General features: G+C 43.0%; 1 protein-coding gene across 2 annotated transcripts in view; it reads left to right on the top strand.

Annotated features, from left to right (window-relative positions):
- FBXO21 (F-box protein 21) overlaps positions 1–21,027 on the top strand; it is a 63,500-nt gene that overhangs the window by 20,038 nt on the left and 22,435 nt on the right. For both annotated transcript variants that reach the window (XM_089677149.1, XM_089677156.1), the window contains 4 exons: positions 1,659–1,805; positions 5,784–5,920; positions 17,180–17,316; positions 18,864–19,040. In XM_089677149.1, coding sequence (XP_089533275.1) covers positions 1,659–1,805; positions 5,784–5,920; positions 17,180–17,316; positions 18,864–19,040 — 598 coding nt within the window. The remainder of the gene's footprint in view (positions 1–1,658; positions 1,806–5,783; positions 5,921–17,179; positions 17,317–18,863; positions 19,041–21,027) is intronic.

Below are 21,027 nucleotides of genomic sequence, written 5' to 3'. Positions count from 1 at the left end.
TCTGGAGTCCCACGGACATCAAGGTGTAGAGTTCTCCAGAGTCTGGCAACTGTGCATAAACCTTCTATTTGCCACCACTAAATGCTCACAAGCAGAAATGGCTGCATTGGGCAGAAAAATACATGAAGACTAATTTTCAAACCGTCCTGTTCACTGATGAGTGCCGTGCAACCCTGGATGATCCAGATGGATAGAGTAGTGGATGGTTGGTGGACGGCCACCGTCAGCAAGGCGGTGGTGGAGTCATGTTTTGGGCCGGAATCATAGGAACAGAGCGGGTCGGCCCCTTTACAGCCCCCCAAGGTGTAAAGATGACCTCTGCAAAGTATGTGGAGTTTATGACTGACCACTTTCTTCCCTGGTACAGAAGGAAGAACTATGCTTTCCATAATAAAATCATCTTCATGCATGACAATGCACCATCTCACGCTGCAAAGAATACCTCTGCATCAATGGCTGCTATGGGGATAAAAGGAGAGAAAGTCATGGTGTGGCCTCCATCCTCCCCTGACCTCATCCTATTGAGAACCTTTGGAGCATCCTCAAGCAAAAGATCTATGAGGGTGGGAGGAAGTTTACATCCAAACAGCAGCTCTGGGAGGCTATTCTGACATCTTGCAAACAAATTCAAGCAGAAACTATCCAAAAACTCACAAGTTCAATGGATGTAAGACTTGTGAAGCTGCTATCAAATAAGGAGTCCTATGTTACAATGTAACGTGACCTGTTAAAATGTTTAAAAAGTTAAAATGTTGTTAAAAGTTTGATTGAAATAGCTTTTGATTTCAGTAAATATGCTGCAAACAACAAATGACAGTTTTCAGCTCTTTACAACCTATAAAGTGTTTTGAAACTTACTGTGCGTAATAATTTGGAACAGTGCATTGGAAGTGTTTTATGTTTAACAAAAATACTGTTATTAGGAGGTTTATTCAATAAAATGTGAATTGTACTCTTAATAGTTGATAACATGAGAATTATGCTGACTGTTATTTACATCAATTATTTAGGTAAATGAGAAAAATATAATTTGCATAATAATTTGCAACACTGTACAGTGTCAGTGCTTTTTATTAGCACTGATTACTGTATTAGTGTTACTGGGGATGTCAGTAACAGTTCCCCCCCCCAGTATCAGAATGCCCGCTGCAGTCGCTGATCGCTGCCATTACTAGTGTAAAAAAAAATTCCAGTATATACTGTATACTGCCATTTCTAGACACTATAACTTTCACATAAAACAATTAATTTTACACGTATGGGGATTTTTTTTTTTTGCAAAGACATGTAGCAGGATACACTTTTGGCCAAAATTTAAGATGAAATTTGATTTTGTTTTTTTCAATTTTTTTACTGAACATGTTTTATAGCAAAAAGTCAAAAATGTTCTCAGTCTTTTTTTGTTTATAGTGCAAAAAAAAACCCGCAGAGGTGATCAAATACCACCGAAAGAAAGCTCCATTTGTGGGGGAAAAAAAAAGACATAAATTTAATTTGGGTGCAGTGTTGCATGACAGCACAATTGTCAGTTAAAATAACGCGGCGCCACATCGTATAAAATGGCCTGGTCCAGAAATGGTTAAATACAAAATAAACACATATCCATGTATGTTTGTTTATTTTTTGTGATATTTTTCACCGGTTTCTTTTTTCGTCAGGAGCTGTTCTCATTGATCAGTACTGTAATCCTCTAGAAGATGTGAGTTTTGCAAAAATTGACGCACAGATTGAAGATATTTTGAAAAAGGTGAAAGCTCACCTGAGTATGAAGAACAATAGACACCCTAGTCTGTCTCTGCAGGCAGGTTTGTAATGTACACACAGTTGTGAATCTCATTTTAAAATATCGGGCAGTTAATTTTCTGTACATAGCACCTTTTTTTTTTTTCTTGTTTATTGTGTTTGAACAGCTCTTCCGGTATTCTTTTTTAACTGTTTTATGACCAAAAGACAACAAAAAAATTTACAAAACCTGTATTAAAAAATGGGAAGACTCGCTGGATCACGTGTTTTTTTTTTTTTTTTTTTTTTTTTTTTTGTTTTTTTTTTTTTTTTTATTCTTCTGACAGCACTTCTCTATGTTTCTGTGTAGTATTCTTAAATGTGTCAGAGTAGTATGCTAAAAAAAAAAAAAAGAATTTCTAGAGTAGTATGCTATTCACCTATCCAGTCCTATTGGCTCATCACTATAATAACTGAAGTAGTCTGCTAATATGATTACACGGAAGGCAGGCACTGTACCACCAGTCCTGTAGGCAATGAAAGCTGCTATAGATATGTTAAGGCACCTCTACTACCAACTGTACTTTATACCTACTACTAGTACCTATGTATTTTTTTTTTTTTCTTTTAAGGTGACAGTCACTTTACTGAAACCCCGTTGCCAGTTCACCAACATCTCCCTTTAAGATCCTATATGCATCTGACATATTTTAGTGATGTTCTTTACCTGTTAAAGCCTGCCTTATTTAGACATCCAAAAGCCCTGTACTGTTGCTGGGCGCCTTCATTTTGATGTGATATCAGCAGCTCCCGTAGTCTTAGAGCTGTCACTCAAGTGATACTTTATAGTGTTCCCCTACCCTCCCCCTCCCCCCAAAGGTTTTGTTGGGTGACCACAAAGAGTAATTAGACATTGCCTGAAGAGTAGAGTATGAAGACATGCAATGAGGGTGGGGGCTGTACTGGGGATCACAGTGCACTAAATTATGTCCTTTTTATCAAAAACGTTGTTTTTTTGTTTTTTCATGTAATTGTTTCTTTAGTGTGTGTTGTGTTCGTTTTTTTTTGTTTTTTTTTTGTTTTTTTTATGCTTCCTTCTTTTGTTCTTCATGAGCTCCCAGACCTCTCCTTTTTCCTCTTGCTTTCTTTGTTTGGAGCAAGTAGGGCATGTTAGTTAGGTGGTCATGTGCACTGCTGTATGCACACTACAGATCCCATAGGTCCTAGTCCAGCACAAGAGTGAGCAAGAGAGGGTGGCTACATTCCTGCATACAGTGGGACCATGGAGAATTAACGTGTCCACCCTTTAAAAGGAAGTTTGATCTCAGCAGTAAAAAATATAATTTGGAGGAGGCTGAGAGCAATAGATGGTATATTTGTGAGTTAAGAATACTTAAATATAATTTTTTTTTTTTCTTTAAACTTTAGTGTCTCTTTTACTCTCCAGAAACAGCCAGATTTGCTAGCTAGTTCAAAGTGCAGTTGATGACGGGGTCTCTTTAAGGACAAGTTTCTTAGAGTTGTCGATCTTGTTGATTGGAAAATGCCTACGTGGGCTTTTTTTTTTCTTTAGGGCATTTACCGTATGTTTCGCTCCATAAGACGCGCCTAGGTTTTAGAGGGGAAAAACAAGAAAAAAAATATTCTGAACCAATGGACTGCAGATATAGTACAGAAAATGACCACAGACGGCAGACACAGTACAGGAGATGACCAGAGACTGCCGACACAGTACAGGAGATGACCAGAGACTGCGGACACAGTACAGGAGATGACCAGAGAATGCAGACACAGTACAGGAGATGACCAGAGACGGCAGACACAGTACAGGAGATGACCAGAGACTGCAGACACAGTACAGGAGATGACCAGAGACTGCAGACACAGTACAGGAGATGACCAGAGACTGCAGACACCGTACAGGAGATGACCAGAGACTGCAGACACCGTACAGGAGATGACCAGAGACTGCGGGCACAGTACAGGGGATGACCAGAGACTGCGGGCACAGTACAGGGGATGACCAGAGACTGCGGGCACAGTACAGGGGATGACCAGAGACTGCGGGCACAGTACAGGGGATGACCAGAGACTGCGGGCACAGTACAGGGGATGACCGGAGACTGCGGACACAGTACAGGGGATGACCGGAGACTGCGTACACAGTGCAGGGGATGACCGGAGACTGCGTACACAGTACAGGGGATGACCGGAGACTGCGGACACAGCACAGGGGATGACCGGAGACTGCGGGCACAGCACAGGGGATGACCGGAGACTGCGGGCACAGCACAGGGGATGACCGGAGACTGCGGGCACAGCACAGGGGATGACCGGAGACTGCGGGCACAGTACAGGGGATGACCGGAGACTGCGGGCACAGTACAGGGGATGACCAGAGACTGCGGGCACAGTACAGGGGATGACCAGAGACTGCGGGCACAGTACAGGGGATGACCAGAGACTGCGGACACAGTACAGGGGATGACCAGAGACTGCGGACACAGTACAGGAGAGGGACCAGAGACTGCGGACACAGTACAGGAGAGGGACCAGAGACTGCGGACACAGTACAGGAGAGGGACCAGAGACTGCGGACACAGTACAGGGGATGACCGGAGACTGCGTACACAGTGCAGGGGATGACCGGAGACTGCGTACACAGTACAGGGGATGACCGGAGACTGCGGGCACAGCACAGGGGATGACCGGAGACTGCGGGCACAGCACAGGGGATGACCGGAGACTGCGGGCACAGCACAGGGGATGACCGGAGACTGCGGGCACAGCACAGGGGATGACCGGAGACTGCGGGCACAGCACAGGGGATGACCGGAGACTGCGGGCACAGCACAGGGGATGACCGGAGACTGCGGGCACAGCACAGGGGATGACCGGAGACTGCGGGCACAGCACAGGGGATGACCGGAGACTGCGGGCACAGCACAGGGGATGACCGGAGACTGCGGGCACAGCACAGGGGATGACCGGAGACTGCGGGCACAGCACAGGGGATGACCGGAGACTGCGGGCACAGCACAGGGGATGACCGGAGACTGCGGGCACAGCACAGGGGATGACCGGAGACTGCGGGCACAGCACAGGGGATGACCGGAGACTGCGGGCACAGCACAGGGGATGACCGGAGACTGCGGGCACAGCACAGGGGATGACCGGAGACTGCGGGCACAGCACAGGGGATGACCGGAGACTGCGGGCACAGCACAGGGGATGACCGGAGACTGCGGGCACAGCACAGGGGATGACCGGAGACTGCGGGCACAGCACAGTGGATGACCGGAGACTGCGGGCACAGCACAGGGGATGACCGGAGACTGCGGGCACAGCACAGGGGATGACCGGAGACTGCGGACACGGGATGACCGGAGACTGCGGACACAGCACAGGGGATGACCGGAGACTGCGGACACAGCACAGGGGATGACCGGAGACTGCGGACACAGCACAGGGGATGACCAAGAGACTGCGGACCTTTGGGCAGGGAGGTAGAGCGGGTACCTGAATTTGCCAGGTACCCGCTCCCACTTCCGCTGAGTTGTCCTCCCTTTAGTGTGGGCACCCGGCTGACAGCCGTGTGCCCACTGCACATGTGCGAGAAGTGCTGCGCTTTTGTGAATGGCCCTGCGTCTTTTGGGACCTATCATGTGCCTCAGAAGACGCCGGGGCATTCACAAAGCGCGACGCTTCTCGAGCATGCGCAGCAGGCACCCAGCTGTCACAGCCGGGTGCCCACACTATAGATGCCGGCGCGGGAAGACTGTACAGTGCTGGACTGAGGAACAGGTAAGCTCCTGCTGCAGAGAAGAGCTGAGTGGCCGGCCCGGTATTCTGACACGGTGGCGGAGGCGGAAATACCAGACCGGCCGCTCCATATTCGCTCCATAAGATGCACTGACCTTTTCCCCCCCTTTTTGGGGGGAGAAAACTGCGTCTTATGGAGCGAAAAATACGGTAGGTCTGAGGCTGATTTTCTTGTCTTATGGTGGTCATATACAGTATACACCATATCTTCTATGATCTCTTTTCTTCTATCTTTGTAGGTAAGAGATCTCTCATTGAAGACATTGATCTACAAGGAGAGGCACTGGATGCTCTAAATCATGTCATCTTTGTTGACATGAAGTTTCATGGAAATATAACTGATTTTTACAACCCTCTTAACTCCTATATGCACCAGGTAGGAACATGAAGAGTTTGTTAGATCCTTTGGTGATTATATAAACAAAATAAATAATGTATAAACAAAACTTGATTTCTTTAGCCTCCTTTTGAGGGACACAGGGACATAGAAATTCATAAACATGTGAGATTATGTGCAACTGTCTTCAGGAGGTAGACACGGGGGTACCAATTGGCTTTTAACTTCAGCTTGTTCAATTAAGCTTTGACAAAATAAAAAATAAACTACAATCTGATTGGTTTTTATTCAGAGCTGCACCAGATTTTTCACTCTCCAGTTTTAGTAAATCAACCCCACTGACAAACAAAAGAAGGCCTGCCTACTATAACCCCATCCCTAATTGTCATGCCTCAGTTTTTTGCCTTTGCCCTAGGAGGTTGGGCGCTGTTTCCTCAGCTCTGCTGAAGTTAACTTCTGTTTCGTTTTGCTTGATTTTTCTGTCAACATTCTCAATTTTTATGAATGGATTTTGCATCAATCAAGACACATGCATGCTGTTTGAGCTGGTCTCTCCACCATAGCTATCTGGACCAGTTTATTCTCGGCAATGCTTTGGAGGGCATACTGGACTGAAGATTGTGGGACCTACCTGTAATGTGATCTTTGGGCATTGGACTCGTATGCTCCTTAGACATCATTTTTCTGGTTTGTTAGTCGCAGAGTTTTTCACAGCCCCAGAATTGCAGTGCAGCCTCTGGTGTGACCCTGTCTCTGAATACTCCATTGTGAGTACCGCCTGTGGGGGGCAAAGGCTGACTGTAATGTGGCTGTAACCTTTGAGCACTGAGCTCTGCTATTGGCACCTTCCTTACCACCATTTTGTACTGTGTTGGATAGCCTCAGAGCACTCCCCAGATTTCAGCAGAAATACATGTTTTATGTACCATACTTTCCGCTCTCTATCTGTAGGAAAACCTTGGTGAGCATGCCTACTTAATCATATCCTGGTATGTGGCATTGTGCGTAATACTATGCATGTAGCACTTTCTTTACGCTGTTTTACTGTGTGCAGGAGTACATTTTCGTGTCTCTGATCTCTCAATGTGTAAGTATACCTTGGAAAGTGTGCCTCTATATTTGACAACATTATCCTGGTTTATGACATTGAGAATTATACTCTGCATGAGGTTCTGTCTTTACCACCTTGTATTGGGACAGTTAGTTGCAATGTCATCTTCAGTTACAGAGCAGGAGTACATTACGGTTGACCTTTTTTCCTGATATCTACACGTCTTAAGTATGCCATTTATAAAGGGACAAAAATGTCCTGGTATATGACCTTGAGCATTATACTCTGCATGTGGCACATTTTTTACCTTTGCATTACCCAAAGAGTGATTCAGTTTCAGAGGATTAGTATGTTCTGGTACATCTCAGTCTCTGGTATCTCTATGTATACTGTAATTACAACTCTGTAAGTAGTGATGGACCGAACACCCCCGTGTTAGGTTCGCGGCCGAACGTTTAAATCTACTGAATGTTTGACCGCGAACTTCGTACTCAATGCAAGTCTATGGGGCTCAAACTTGTAAAAGTGACCATTTTGAAGGCTTATATGAATGTTATTGGCCTTTAAATAAGGTGGCACTCTGATTCTGCTCCCCCCTTGTGAATGAGTAAAGGGTACTTGCACCCTACCCATTCACTAGAGTGTTACATTTGGAGAAAACAACAACATCAGACTTTTGAAACATTCCTTTAATGCCTTTAATTGAACAAAAAGCAAAACAGTTTTTCACAAGTCCTTTTAACCACTTGCTCTCCAGAGGATTTACCCCCCTTAATGACCAGGACTTTTTGCTACTCGGCATTGCACTAATTCAACTGGTAATTGCGCAGTCATGCAATGCTGTACCCAAACGAAATTTACGTCCTTTTTTTCACACAAATAGAGCTTTCTTTTGGTGGTATTTGATCACCTGTGCACTTTTTATTTTTGGCACTATCAAAGTTTTGAAGAAAAAAAAAATTTTGTTTGAAAAAAACAATATTTTCTCATTTCGGTCATAAAAAATGTAGGCCAAAATGTATTCTGCTACATGTTTTTGGTTAAAAATCCCAATAACTGTATATTGATTGCTTTGTGTGAAAGTTATAGCATCTACAAACTATGGTATAGATAATTGAATTTACACAGCTTTTACTTTCTGACTGCTTATCACATTTCTTGAGGTGCTAAAATACCAGGATAGTACAAACACCCCCAAATGACCCCTTTTTGGAAAGTAGACACCCTAAGCTATCTGCTGAGAGGCATATTGAGTCCATGGAAGATTTTTTTTTTTTTTTCTGCAAGTTTCTGGAAAATGACAAAAACATTTTTTTTTTTTAAACAAAGTTGTCATTTAAATGGTATATTTCTCGCACAAGCCATGGGTATATGTGGAAGTACACCCCAAAATACATTTTGCTACTTTTACTGAGTATGTGGATACCACATGTGTGAGACTTTTTGGGAGCCTAGCCACATACAGGAGCCTGAAAGCCTGAAGGTGCGTAACTTCCTCATTTCACTTCCTCTCTACCTATAACAGTTCCGGAGGCCCTGAAATGCCAGGATAGCACCAACCCCTCCCCCCCCCAATGACCCTTTTTTGGAAAGTAGACACCCCAAGGAATTTAAAAAGAGGCATGTTGAGTATTTTTCAGATCTCATTTTTTTTTTCTCACAAGGTTTTGAAATCTAAAAGAAGAAAAAATATGTTTGTTTGTTTTTTTGTTTTTTCCTTCATTTTCCAAAAACTTGTGGCAACAAACAAGATCTGCAAAATGCTCACCATTCTGCTTATCAAATTCCTTGGGGTGTCTACTTTCCAAAAAGGGGTCATTTGGGGAGTTGTGGTGCTATACTGGCATTTCAAGGCCTCCTAAATTGTGATTGGTAGTCAGGAAGTGTAATGAGGAAATAAAGTCCTTTAAAAGCCTGAAGGTGCTTATTGGATTTTGGGGTCCTGTACTTTGCTAGACTGCCAAAACGTCTCTCCCATGTGGTACCCCCATACTTGGGAGAAGTAGCAGAATGTGTTTTGGGGAGTAATTCCACATATACCCATGGCATGTGTGAGCAGTAAATCCTAAGTGACAATTTTGTGTAAACAAACTAAATATATATATATATTTTTTTTTGTAATTTTCCAAAAACTTTTTTTACTTTTAATGCACAAAAGCCGTGCTCCCTGTCAGTGTTTGCCGGTAATCGCCGGGCTATCACCGGCCGGGACTCGGTGATTGACACCCGCAGCCGTGATCGGCGGCACGTGTAGGGCGCCTCACGCCCGCCCCCCTACCCGAAATGCAAAATCAAGTATAATCAGTATACGTGATTTTGCGCAGCGGTGCCGCCCTGACACAGTATATGTACTGTGGCTGGTCGGCAACCAATTGATTTAAAAAAAAAAAAAAAGTAAAAAAAAATGGTTCCATCATTGTGATCCATCATCAATCACGGCGTCCAGCATTGTTCCGCCGACTCGCCAAAATAAAAAAAAAAACACTGACCCGAACACTTGCCGCAGTATGACAGGTCTGACATTTGCCGGTCAGATGTAAACAAATAGGCGTGGCTGACGTCACCGCTAGCACCACCCAGTTTTTACATCTGACTGGCAACTGTCAGTCCTGTCCTATTGCAAGTGCCCGGCGGGTGCGGACACGTTAGTGGGCGTCCAGGTTTTTTTCTATTTCGGGAAGTCGTCTTCAGGACAACGCTGGATGGGGGGGCAGTCACAGGGTTCCCCCTTATTTAAAGAAGTATCCTGAGGCTAATGAACCCCCCCCCTGCCCGCAGAACCCCACAACCACTGGGCCAGTGTTTTGGGGAAGAAGCCCTTGTTCACTTCGGCATGGGGACACCGTAAGCTGCCTTTTGCCCTACGAGGCCTATGCTCGGATCAAGAGTCTGGTTGGAATTTAATGGGCTCCCACACTTTTTTTTTTTTTTTCCTCATTTTTTTGGGGTGGGGTTCCTTTTTTAAAAGTCCTACCAGGCCTAAAGAGCCGGGTATGGCTTTTAGGGGTAACCCTACGCTCCTTCTTTTTTTTTTTTCTTACTGTGGTTTCCCTCCTAACCTTCCTACCACACCTAAAGGGCCCAAATAAGGATTATGGGGGGTAACCCACACTTTTCTTTAATGTATTTTTTTTTTTTATATATATATTTTTGTATTTATTTTTTCGGGGAGAGTATTCGCCCCTCTGTCTTCGTCAGTGTCCAGCAACACACTGCCTAAGACTGCAGTGTAAGAAGCCTTTTATAGTGTGGGGCAGGTACTTAGATGTGAGCTATGATTGGCCAAAGTCACCGTGACTTTGGCCAATCATGGCTCTCACAGTGCATTGTGCTGTGATTGGCCAAAGCATTGCACCTGACCTGTGGCACAGTGCATTGTAGGACACTTGGTGGACGAACAGCCCGCCGAATGCCGCAAACGGACGAACACATGAACGGTCGATGTTCGAGTTGAACTTACGTTCGACTCGAACATCAAGCCCAAAACTATCGGTAAGTATGCCTCCCTAGGGACACCTAACTCCCGACATGTTCCAGTGACCATTACCCTTTGGTGCTTTCCTTTTCAACATTAACTGTGTTGGTTAATTTGTTGAATGCTGGTGGTAGCTTTTGGATGTCAAACCTTCCTATTAATGCTGCCTGATGGATTATTTTTATGTGTCGATCTATTGCCTATACCTGTGAGTAGTATTTATTATTTTTTATTTAATAAACCATTTTTGTGTACTTCATGATTCTAGTGATCTCCCAGTTTGTTTTGTATTTCAGTTAGCCCTGTCGGTCACATCAGCTGCCTGCTGTGTTTGACAAAATCTTAGGAGTCCTGTATATTCCATTAGATGGTCTTGTTTACTATGCCTGAAGCTGTGGAACTAAACTTGTTGTGGCACATTCCTTTCCCTAGTGTACTATCTCAGTTAGCTGATTGCACTTCAGTTTCAGAGCAAAGATACTTTCAGTGTACTCCAGTCTCAGACAGGAGAGGTGACAAACTGCTGCCAGGGAGACAGGAAAGAGGTAAACTTACAAGGAGAGTGTTATCCTGTCTCCCCGATGGTCTCTGCTTTCTCCCTCATCTCAGCCTGTGAACTTCAGCACTGTGAAGCTTCTGTCAGCCCTCAATCTGAGCCAAGACATACAGTGGATATAAAAAGTCTACACACCCCTGTTAAAATGTCAGATTTCTGTGATGTAAAAAAACGAGACAAAGATAAATCCTTTCAGAACTTTTACCACCTTTAATGTGACCTATAAACTGTACAACTCAATTAAAAAACAAACTGAAATCTTTTAGGTGGTGGGAAGTAAAAATACAAAAAAACTAAAATAATATGGCTGCATAAGTGTGCACACCCTTAAACTAATACTTTGTTGAAGCACCTTTTGATGTTATTCCAGCACTCAGTCTTTTTGGGTATGAGTCTATCAGCATGGCACATCTTGACTTGGCAATATTTGTCCACTCTTTCTTGAAAAAACACTCGAAATCTGTCAGATTGTGAGGGTATCTCCTGTGCACAGCCCTCTTCAGATCACCCCACAGATTTTCCATCAGATTCAGATCTGGGCTCTGGATGGGCCATAACAAAACTTTAATCTTCTTCTGGTGAAGCCATTCCTTTGTTGATTTGGATGTATGCTTTGGGTCGTTGTCATGCTGAAAGATGAGGTTTCTCTTCATGTCCATCTTTCTAGCAGAAGCCTGAAGGTTTTGTGCCAGTATAGACTGGTATTTGGAACGGTTCATAATTCCCTCTACCTTGACTAAGGCTCCAGTTCCAGCTGAAGAAAAACAGCCCCAAAGCACGATGCTGCCACCACCATGCTTCACTGTGGGTATGGTGTTCTTTTGGTGATGTGTTGTTTTTGCGCCAAACATATATTTTGGAATTATAACCAAAAAGTTCAACCTTGGTTTCATCAGACCATAACACATTTTCCCACATACTTTTGGGAGACTTCAGGTGTTTTTGCAAAATTTAACCGGGCTTGGATGTTTTTCTTCATAAGAAAAGGCTTCCATCTTACCACTCTACCCCATAGCCCAGACATATAAAGAATATGGGAGATTGATGTCTCATGTACCACACAGCCAGTACTTGCCAAATATTCCTGCAGCTCCTTTAATGCTGCTGTAGGCCTCTTGGCAGCCTCCCAAACCAGTTTTCTTCTTGTCTTTTCATAAATTTTGGAGGGACGTCCAGTTCTTGGAAATGTCACTGTTGTGCCAGATTTTATACACTTGATGATAACTGTCTTCACTGCGTTTCATGATATATCTAATGCCTTGGAAATTCTTTTGTACCCTTCTCCTGACTGATACCTTTTAACAATGAGATCCCTCTGATGCTTCGGAAGCTCTCTGCGGACCATGGCTTTTGCTGTAGGATGCGACTAAGAAAATGTCAGGGTAGACCTACTAGAACAGCTGAACTTTATTTGGGGTTACTCATAGGCACAATAAATGATAGCCAGTGTGTACTGACTCCTATTTAACATGATTTTGAATGTGATTGCAGCTACATCCCTAGTTATAGGAGGGTGTGCACACTTATGCAACCACATTATTTTAGTTTTTATGTTTACTCCCCCCCCCCCCCCCCCCCAAAAAAAAAAAAAAAGATTTCAGTTTGTTTTTCAATGAAGCTATGAGCTTCAACAGAATGTCAGCCTCTAGCAATGGAGGCAGGAACAATGCTGGAGGTATTTACAGCACACACTAATTATGGTAGCATAATTATTAATGTGGTATGTACAGTATGTTGTTCTTTTGTTAACCACTTGATGCACAATCGTGTACATGTGTGACATTGTGTGCAAGCAGTTATACCAAAGGAGCTATCGGCCATAACCCTGGTATCATTTTTTTTTTCTCCGCCAGCGATGCCCTGCACCATAAGTCATCCCCCCCACACTGCTCTCCATTGCTTTTCTGGGCTCTTTTGTCCCACCAGAGAACCCAGCATCCGATCTAGCTGTTGCAGCCACTTACAATACAGGTGATTGGGAACCATAACATCCCCAATCATCTCCATTCCATAGTCTAGGACAGGGGTCTCCAAACGTTCTAAACAAAGGTCCAATTTACTGTCCTTCAGACTTTAGGGGGGATGAACTTTAATCATTTGGGGTAGAAATGTAGAAATTGTTCTGGCATTAGTGAAATTAAACCATGTATCTTTGATATTAGAAATATAGTGCCCCATTGCTGGTGCAAGTGGGGGGAATCATGCCCCATTGTTGGTATTAGTGTGAGAAATTGTGCCATGTTGTTAGTAGAGGAGTTATGCCCCCCTGTTGGAGTCGGTGAGAAGAAAATTGCCCCAAGGACCGAATAAAGGCAAGCAAAGGGCTGAACCCCGGGCCACAGTTTGGAAACCACTTGTCTAAGAGACCGGAAGAGATGAGCATTTTTTCACTTCCAGTTAGGATAAATGTAAACATAGCCATTTTTTTTTGTGTGTGTGTGTGTGTGTGTGTGTGTGTGTGTGTGTGTGTGTGTGTGTGTGTGTGTGTGTGTGTGTGTGTGTGTGTGTGTGTGTGTGTGTGTGTGTGTGTGTGTGTGTGTGTGTGTGTGTGTGTGTGTGTGTGTGTGTGTTTTAGTCTCATGCTTGCAAGGGTAGAGGAGAGATCTGCGGTCTTATAGAGGCACGCAGAAGCGACCGCATACCTAGGTCACGTATGCATATGTAAACGGTGTTTTCACTACACATTTGAGGTATCGCAGCAAATGTTATCGCAAGATCAATAATTCTAGCCCTAGACCTCCTTTTGTAACGGTAAACTGATAAACTGTAAAAAATTTTTTTTAAAGCATTCCCTATGGAGATGTTTAAGTATCATAGTTTGTCATCTTTCTATGAATGTTCACAATTTTTAAGTGTGACATGTTGGGTATCTATTTACTCGGCTTAACAAAAAAGGACATAAATTTTATTTTTGGTGCAGTGTTGCATGACCGCACAATTGTCAGTTAAAATAACGCAGCGCCGTATCACATAAAATGGCCTGGTCAGGAAGGGGGGTAAATCCTCTGGAGGGCAAGTGGTTAACATTTTAGATTGATGGGGAGCACTGTAGTTGTTTAATAATGAACTACAAGTCCTGACAGCCTTAGTGGCTGTTGGCTTGTAGTTATCAATCAACTACCATGGCGCTGTGGAGCCCCATGATAGTTCTTTGAATCTTCCTGTCAGTATATCTGCTAGCCTGTACATGCAAGCAGATATACTGACGGAACTGCAGGAGACCTGCATGGCACCAGCAATCTGCTGTTCACAGGTGCAGTGGTTTACAGGCTCCTGAAACAAAAAATAAATAAATGCACTTTTTTTTTACCTGCAGAAAAATGGGCATTTTATTATTTTTGGTTAAAAGGTGAACTTCTCCTTTTTAAACATTTGCAAACCTTTTCTACTTTTTCTTAAGACTTTGTATTTATTAATTAAGATTATTCAGTTGCTGAAGAGCTACGGGGGCTCATTTTGCAGATATCTGGATTGGCTGATCCTCAGCTTAGCCTTGGAAGCTTTACCCAAACCCCACTGTGAGGGGGAAGCAGGGCTGGTCAGTAATGTTTCCTCTGAACATTGGATTCTGCATTAGGTTCCCTCCTAGAAAACTTTGGTGTAATGTGTAAGTTAGCAGAAGAGTTCATTATAGGTCCAGGGCTGTGGTGCATCCATCTGGTGAAACCCTGTTCTTGAGAACTTCTTAAGGAGTTTCTACCTGGCTTTCGGGTTTGGAACCACCTATCAGTGCCCTGGTTATCAGTGTAAATGTCCCCTATCACAAGAAAGCCGTTTATCGGCTTTCCTTTCCTTACAGTGTAACAGCGTTGTGTGATTGGACACAGATTCTCACATAGTAAAGAGCCAACGTCATTGGCTCTTTACCGTGACCGGTGATACGCTGCATCCAAGGGACACCGCTTTCCACCAATCGTTGCGCACCCCTGGGGGGCGTGCACAAGCAGCGTGTCTGGGAGGACGTCATATGACGCCCACCCGTAGGAATGAAAGGCCTGCCCGACCAATAGCAGATTAAAGTGGTTGGTGGGTTGCCTTTCACTTTAATGTTGGGGTCCACTATCTTTCAGATGATAGTCCCCTCCTAGTGCTGCTACCTGACCTGTTCTTGAACACCAGATTCTTTTTGGTACTCTTCCATATTGTAGCAATTTCCATATTGCTGCCCCATTCTTTCATTGGCTGCTTTCGGCTATTTTTTTTTTTTCTTCGAAAACTCTTCTAATATCTTTTCTTACACATTCATTAGTTCTTTCAGTGGCAGTTGCCCACTCCTCAATTGCTTTTGGATGTCCCACACATCTATACATTTCTATATCCATGTGTTCTCAATGGATAATAATGAAAACCTGGATTTTTTTATTTTTTTTTTAGAAAAATCTCTTTATTACAGTCTATTAAGGAACACTGATGCCATCCCTCTGTGTCTTGGCCCTTTGTACTGCTATTTCACAAAACAGAGGCAGGATGGTCAGGGGCTAGTTTATAGTGAACCGTAAAAGTTTTTTCTTTGCCAATTCTTGCTTCCTGATGGCAAATGCGTATAATTTCACATCTATGAATTTCTATATCCCTGTGTTGATTAACCACTTCCCGCCCGCCACATAGTCCAATGACGGGCGCAAGGTGGTTCTCTCGTTCTGGGAGGAAGTCCTATGACGTCCTTCCATTCTCGGCGCACATGCGCAGCTCAGGGCGCGCGCAGCCTGGCGATCGACGGTGCGCTGTATCCCTCGGACACAGCGGATCACCGATCACGGAAAGAGCCGAAGATCTTGGCTCGGTCATGTGATCAGCTGTGCCCAATCACAGCTGATCACATGTAAACAGGGAAATGCCGGTTATCGGCATTTCTCTCCTCTCTGTCACGCTGACGGCTCATGAGAGGAGAGCCGGTAATCGGCTTTCCGCGGAGGGGACATGTACACTGATCATCAGGGCACTGATGATCAGTGTAGCCCCAGCAGCACCACCTGTCAGTGTCCATCAGTGCCAGCTCTCAGTGCTCATCAGTGCCTTGTGCCAGTGCCACATCAATGCCACATATCAGTACCTACCAGTGCACATCAATGCCACATATCAGTGCCCATTTGAGCTGCCTTTCAGTGTCACCCATCAGTGCCACCTATCAGTTCCGCCAGTCAGTGCACGTCAGTGCCGCCTATCAGTGCCATGTATCAGTGCTGCCTTTCAGTGCCCATCAGTAATGCCTGTCAATGCCCATCAGTGCCACCTACCAGTGCCAAATATCAGTGTCCATCAGTGCAGCCTATCAGTGCCCACCACTGCAGGCTCATTAGCGCATATCAGTGAAAGAGAAAAATCACTTGTTTACAAAATTTTATAACAAAAACTAAGAAAAAACTTTCAAAATTTTCAGTTGTTTTTGGTTTGTTTCAGAAAAAATAAAAAACCCAGAGGTGATTAAATACCACCAAAATAAAGCTCTATCTGTCACAAAAAATGTCATATGGGTACAATGTTGTATGACCGCACAATTGTCATTCAAAGTGTGAGAGCGCTGAAAGCTGGAAATTGGCCTGGGCAGGAAGGGGGTATAAGTGCCCTGTAGGTGAGTGGTTAAAGGCCCCCATGCAAAACATCTTATGGTAAACAGAAAATTCTTATTTTATGTGTTGTCTTGTGTTGTCACAGATCAGAGTTCTGTATGATCGTGCTAGAGAGAATCATATTTAGTTTTATTAGTGATTATGTACAAAGATGGCTTTTACAGCATCCTTTTTAGAAAAAAAGGAGTCTTCTAGCATGGCAGCAAATCTGATTGGATACATAACATACGTTATTTTAATTAAACATTTCCTCAAAGAGATATGAGATCTGCTGTTGCTTACCACCTTCTGAAAATGCTGCTATGCTGATTCACTGGGTTCAGTACTTTTAAAGTCATTGACCTGCAAATGGCATACATACCAGGAGAAATGACAAAGCCAAAAGCCTTTATCAAAGTACTGGTTTACTGACTCAAAGTACTAAATCAAGAAGGGGGACCTGAAAGCTAGGGATCATCTGGCAAGTGCAGAATGAGAAGTCAGCAACTGCAACCTTCATGTTTCCTAAAGTGGTGGTGTTGGCTGGGCATTAAAAGAGCCTGTTTGCCACCTGCCTGTTAGGGTTATGGATACATTATGTGACAACAGATGGAAATGATTCTTGGCAGAGTTGTCCTTTTAAACATTTGTTACTTGTTTTTTCAAGGTTCTAATTAATAAGACTGGAATCCCCATAAGCCTCTGCGTTCTCTATCTCACCCTTGCTCTGCGCCTGGGAGTTTTTCTGGAGCCAGTCAATTTTCCTCATCATTTCATGCTAAGATGGTGCCAAGGTACTCTTGGGTAAGAAAATAATTTTATATAACTCTATAGGTAAAAAGCTTGGACTGGTTGGAACATTTCTGACCATTAATACATTTTATTCAAATCTACTGGGAAGGAAAGGCTGACTGCTGCAGTCAAGCCAATAAAACCAAGTAAAAAAAGAACTTTCATACCCCTAGCTTTCAGACATTCATTAATAAAATTGTCACATATTTATTCTGCATATGCTTTCTATATCAAATGCTTCAGAAGCAGCAGAGTTACAGATGAACATTACTAGACCACATTATATTCCATTTGCACCATGGTTAACCATAGCTTCTATATATTGTGGACTTGACAGGTTACTTCTTACATAATTTCTTACATATGAAATAAGAGCACCTTTTTTGTGTCTGGCACTGTAGAAAGCTCTGTAGTCAGAGCTCTGGATACCTCCCATTAATCACTTAATGTGGCTGCGACCAGAGAGAATTTTGTATCACATTTTCATGTTAAAGACATTAGCCTAAGCAAATTCCATCTATTGGGCAATTGTCGGGTTATAACTATGGGAGCTGCCATTGATGGCTTGATTTAAAAGCAGACGTTCCAGAGCTTTCATTTTGGGTTCACTACTTGGTAAGTTACACATCTGAAACAAGTATGTACGTCCAAAATCCCAATCCATTATTTCAGCGGCTGTCAGTGACTAACCCTAGTGATAAGTCATTTTAATCTCTTACTACTAAGAAGTTTAACCACTTTTTTGTCAGTGGTTAATGCTACACATATTTTAAATAGCTAATTTCTGTTACTAAAATTGTTAGAGATTAATAACAATTTGTAGTAAATGATCACAAACCAAAGTAACCCCTAAGGTGCTAGGGGTACTGCATCAAGATTGTTGTGTTCTATTCCTTTAGAGGTTATTTGCTGCACTTTTTAATTATTTTTTTCTAGCAATTTTAGTAGCAGAAGTGAGCTACAAAAATCTCCTGTGTATCTCCAGCCTATTCAGGTGACAGCAAACATGATGTTGAATTTTTAAGCTAGAGAAAAAAACTGTCCGTATGATCATTTCACAGTTGTTGTGTGTGGGTTTTTGTTTTTTTTTTAAAAACAAGCAGGGCTTAAAAGCTCCTATATTTCTGTCCTGACATATAGGTGGGATTTTTCTAGCACATATAGTGCCTTTTTGCAACCTTATCTCTTAATTGACCATAATTTAACTTACAATGATATTGTTAAAGCTTGTCACTTTTTTATATATTTTGTAATCATATAACCACACCGAAATATGGGTATTGTGTTTTTGTTTATGACTGTGACATACATATACCACAGTTCTATTATATACTGCAATTTGGATTTTGCAATGAATATAGCAGAATCATGCACTGTTGCATGTCACAAGGATTCTTGCACTTTACAACTGAACATTAGTTAAATGGACACAGGTAAATTAATTTACTAGAGCCCTGGGTTTTGGTATGACAGAGCACCATTGGCTTCCACTATTTTAAGTTAAACATTTGTGGATAACTTTTCCAAAACATATATTTTTTTAAATATTTCCTCTGCAGAAGTACATTTGTTACAGACTATGTTTTTGTGGATGCATTTGGAAATGGAAAATACCGGAGTGCAAAGGAATGTGAACACCTGATTGGTCAACCTGTAACAGAGGAGTTCTTCGCAGCTGTCTGCACTAAGGAGGTTCTACAACGTATGGTAGGGAACCTGCTCAACCTTGGCAAAAGGTAGGTTTCCCATATACCTTTTAGTATAGCATTGTATTTCCTGATTGTACTGTACAGGACACAGACTTTTTTTTTTAAATCATTAGTTATTTTGGGCCAGTATGTTAGAGTTTATTTGCTCAGTAACCACAATTTCCATCCCTGAAGTGGTGGCCTTTTGTCTATTGGGCTTGGACAATCATCTAGTCTTTTCTAGGGTCTCTAGAACACTTACCAGACCCCCTACTGTAGAGAGCTGGAAGAAACTGGTCAAGTTAGTGGTCCCATTGCATAAATTGACATATCTCTCCTGAAGTTGCCCCAAAAAATTCCATAAGGTCTGGGATATTTGGATCAAATCTCCCTCTACTACTAATGCTAGAGATGATACTGTGCTTGACTAAAGTGAATGGTGAGTGAGTTCTTTGTTCCTTGAGGGGGAGGGACTATGCGGGGGTTTACTTGGCGGTCCCTCCGTGTACCCCCTGTTCAGCTTTTAGCATCTCCCTGGGACCATACATTGCTCCCACTTTAATAATACTCACACTTTATTGTGTTATACTCGTGCCTAACGTCTACCTCCTGATTGCCTACCTTGCGCATGCAATTGCTGCTACCCACCCTTGTTGATCGAGGGGTACTGGAGTTGTTTTTTATGTTATCTTTTTTTCACACCGGGGAATGCCCAAACGCTCTGCTTTGTAGAATATTTTTCCAAAACCAATAAAAACTATTTTGAGAAAAAAAATCATTACAGTTGGGTTATATGCAGCTGTCTTTAGGTAATTAGCCACTGGCAAAAATACTGCAGGGATATCCTCTCTATATCCCCTCCCACTCTCCTTAGGTGATGGATTTCTTCTATGATGATTCCTTCATCACTCTGTTGCACTATAGCCACTACACCTCTTTATTCAGCTTCCAGATCGGTGGATGTCTGGAGCCTTGGGGGATCGTACCCGATCCCTGCATGATGGAAGATGTGGAGTTGGCCTGTAATGTTGCTTTTCACTGGATCCTGCTGTGGGTGCAGTCTGCCTGGTACGGAGCCCAGCCTCTTACAACCCCTGCCCTCTGTGAAAAGGATTAAGCCAGGAAGGGATTAATGCCCCTCTATTCCTGCTAATGATGTGGTGAATACACAAGGCAGAAGTCCTGTAAACATTCAATCCCAGAATCCAATTGCCATGTAAATGGTTATTATCCAAGAGAAGGATGGGAGGTGTGAAAGTTGCTGTGCCATCCTGTCCTAGCTACTTAACGCCATTGTTGGTGTCAGGAAGCCTGCAGAGATGTTAGTTCCTTGATTTGCATGGCGAAAGATCTTAATTGTTGTCAAATCACCAGGGTAGAGATTTTAAAACGGCATTATATACGGAAGCAAAATCATAATTAAGGCCCCTGTTCAGGGAAGGTTGTTCCATTGTGCTGTAGATGGATTGCTTGTGAACTAGTTGTTCTCTCTTTCCAAAATATGCACTTTGCTGTCTTTTTGACAGAATATCTCTTTTGCTTAAGGTGTGAAAAGACTGCTTAGTCTTGGCCTGTATAATTTTCTCTTTTGTTGGGCCAGTTGTTTGTTTTGTTTCCCCAATGTATAGGTCTTTATATTGCTCACTACACTGCACTGCTTATACCAAGTTACTGTGCTTGTGTTTGGGTGTAGGATCTTTAGGATGTACAGTAAGTCCCCGTTCCATTCTGGGAGTTCGTTCGTAAGTCCAATTGTTTCTAAGTCCAACAAAGTAAGGTTTATAATACTTTTCACACAAATAATGCATAAAAAACAAACACAAAAAATACTGTAACGAAAGGATGTTTAATCCTACATTACCTTTTTTAAAAGGTACAGTAGTATAGTACGACATCTGACATACAAGGGCTGGCATGGAGTGACCAGACAAGACTGCTGCTTTTATGTTTGCTTCCAGACATCCTAGGCTTGAAATCAATACTGTACTACTGTACACTATTGAACTTTACAGTAAAGTACACAGCAGAACAACCA

The sequence above is a fragment of the Staurois parvus genome, unplaced genomic scaffold, assembly GCF_062004578.1.
Source record: "Staurois parvus isolate SC_StPar_1 unplaced genomic scaffold, SC_StPar_1.0 ptg000014l, whole genome shotgun sequence".
Lineage (NCBI taxonomy): Eukaryota > Metazoa > Chordata > Amphibia > Anura > Ranidae > Staurois > Staurois parvus.
Note: the sequence above shows the minus strand (reverse complement) of the source record. Positions and strands in the feature narration are given on the sequence as shown.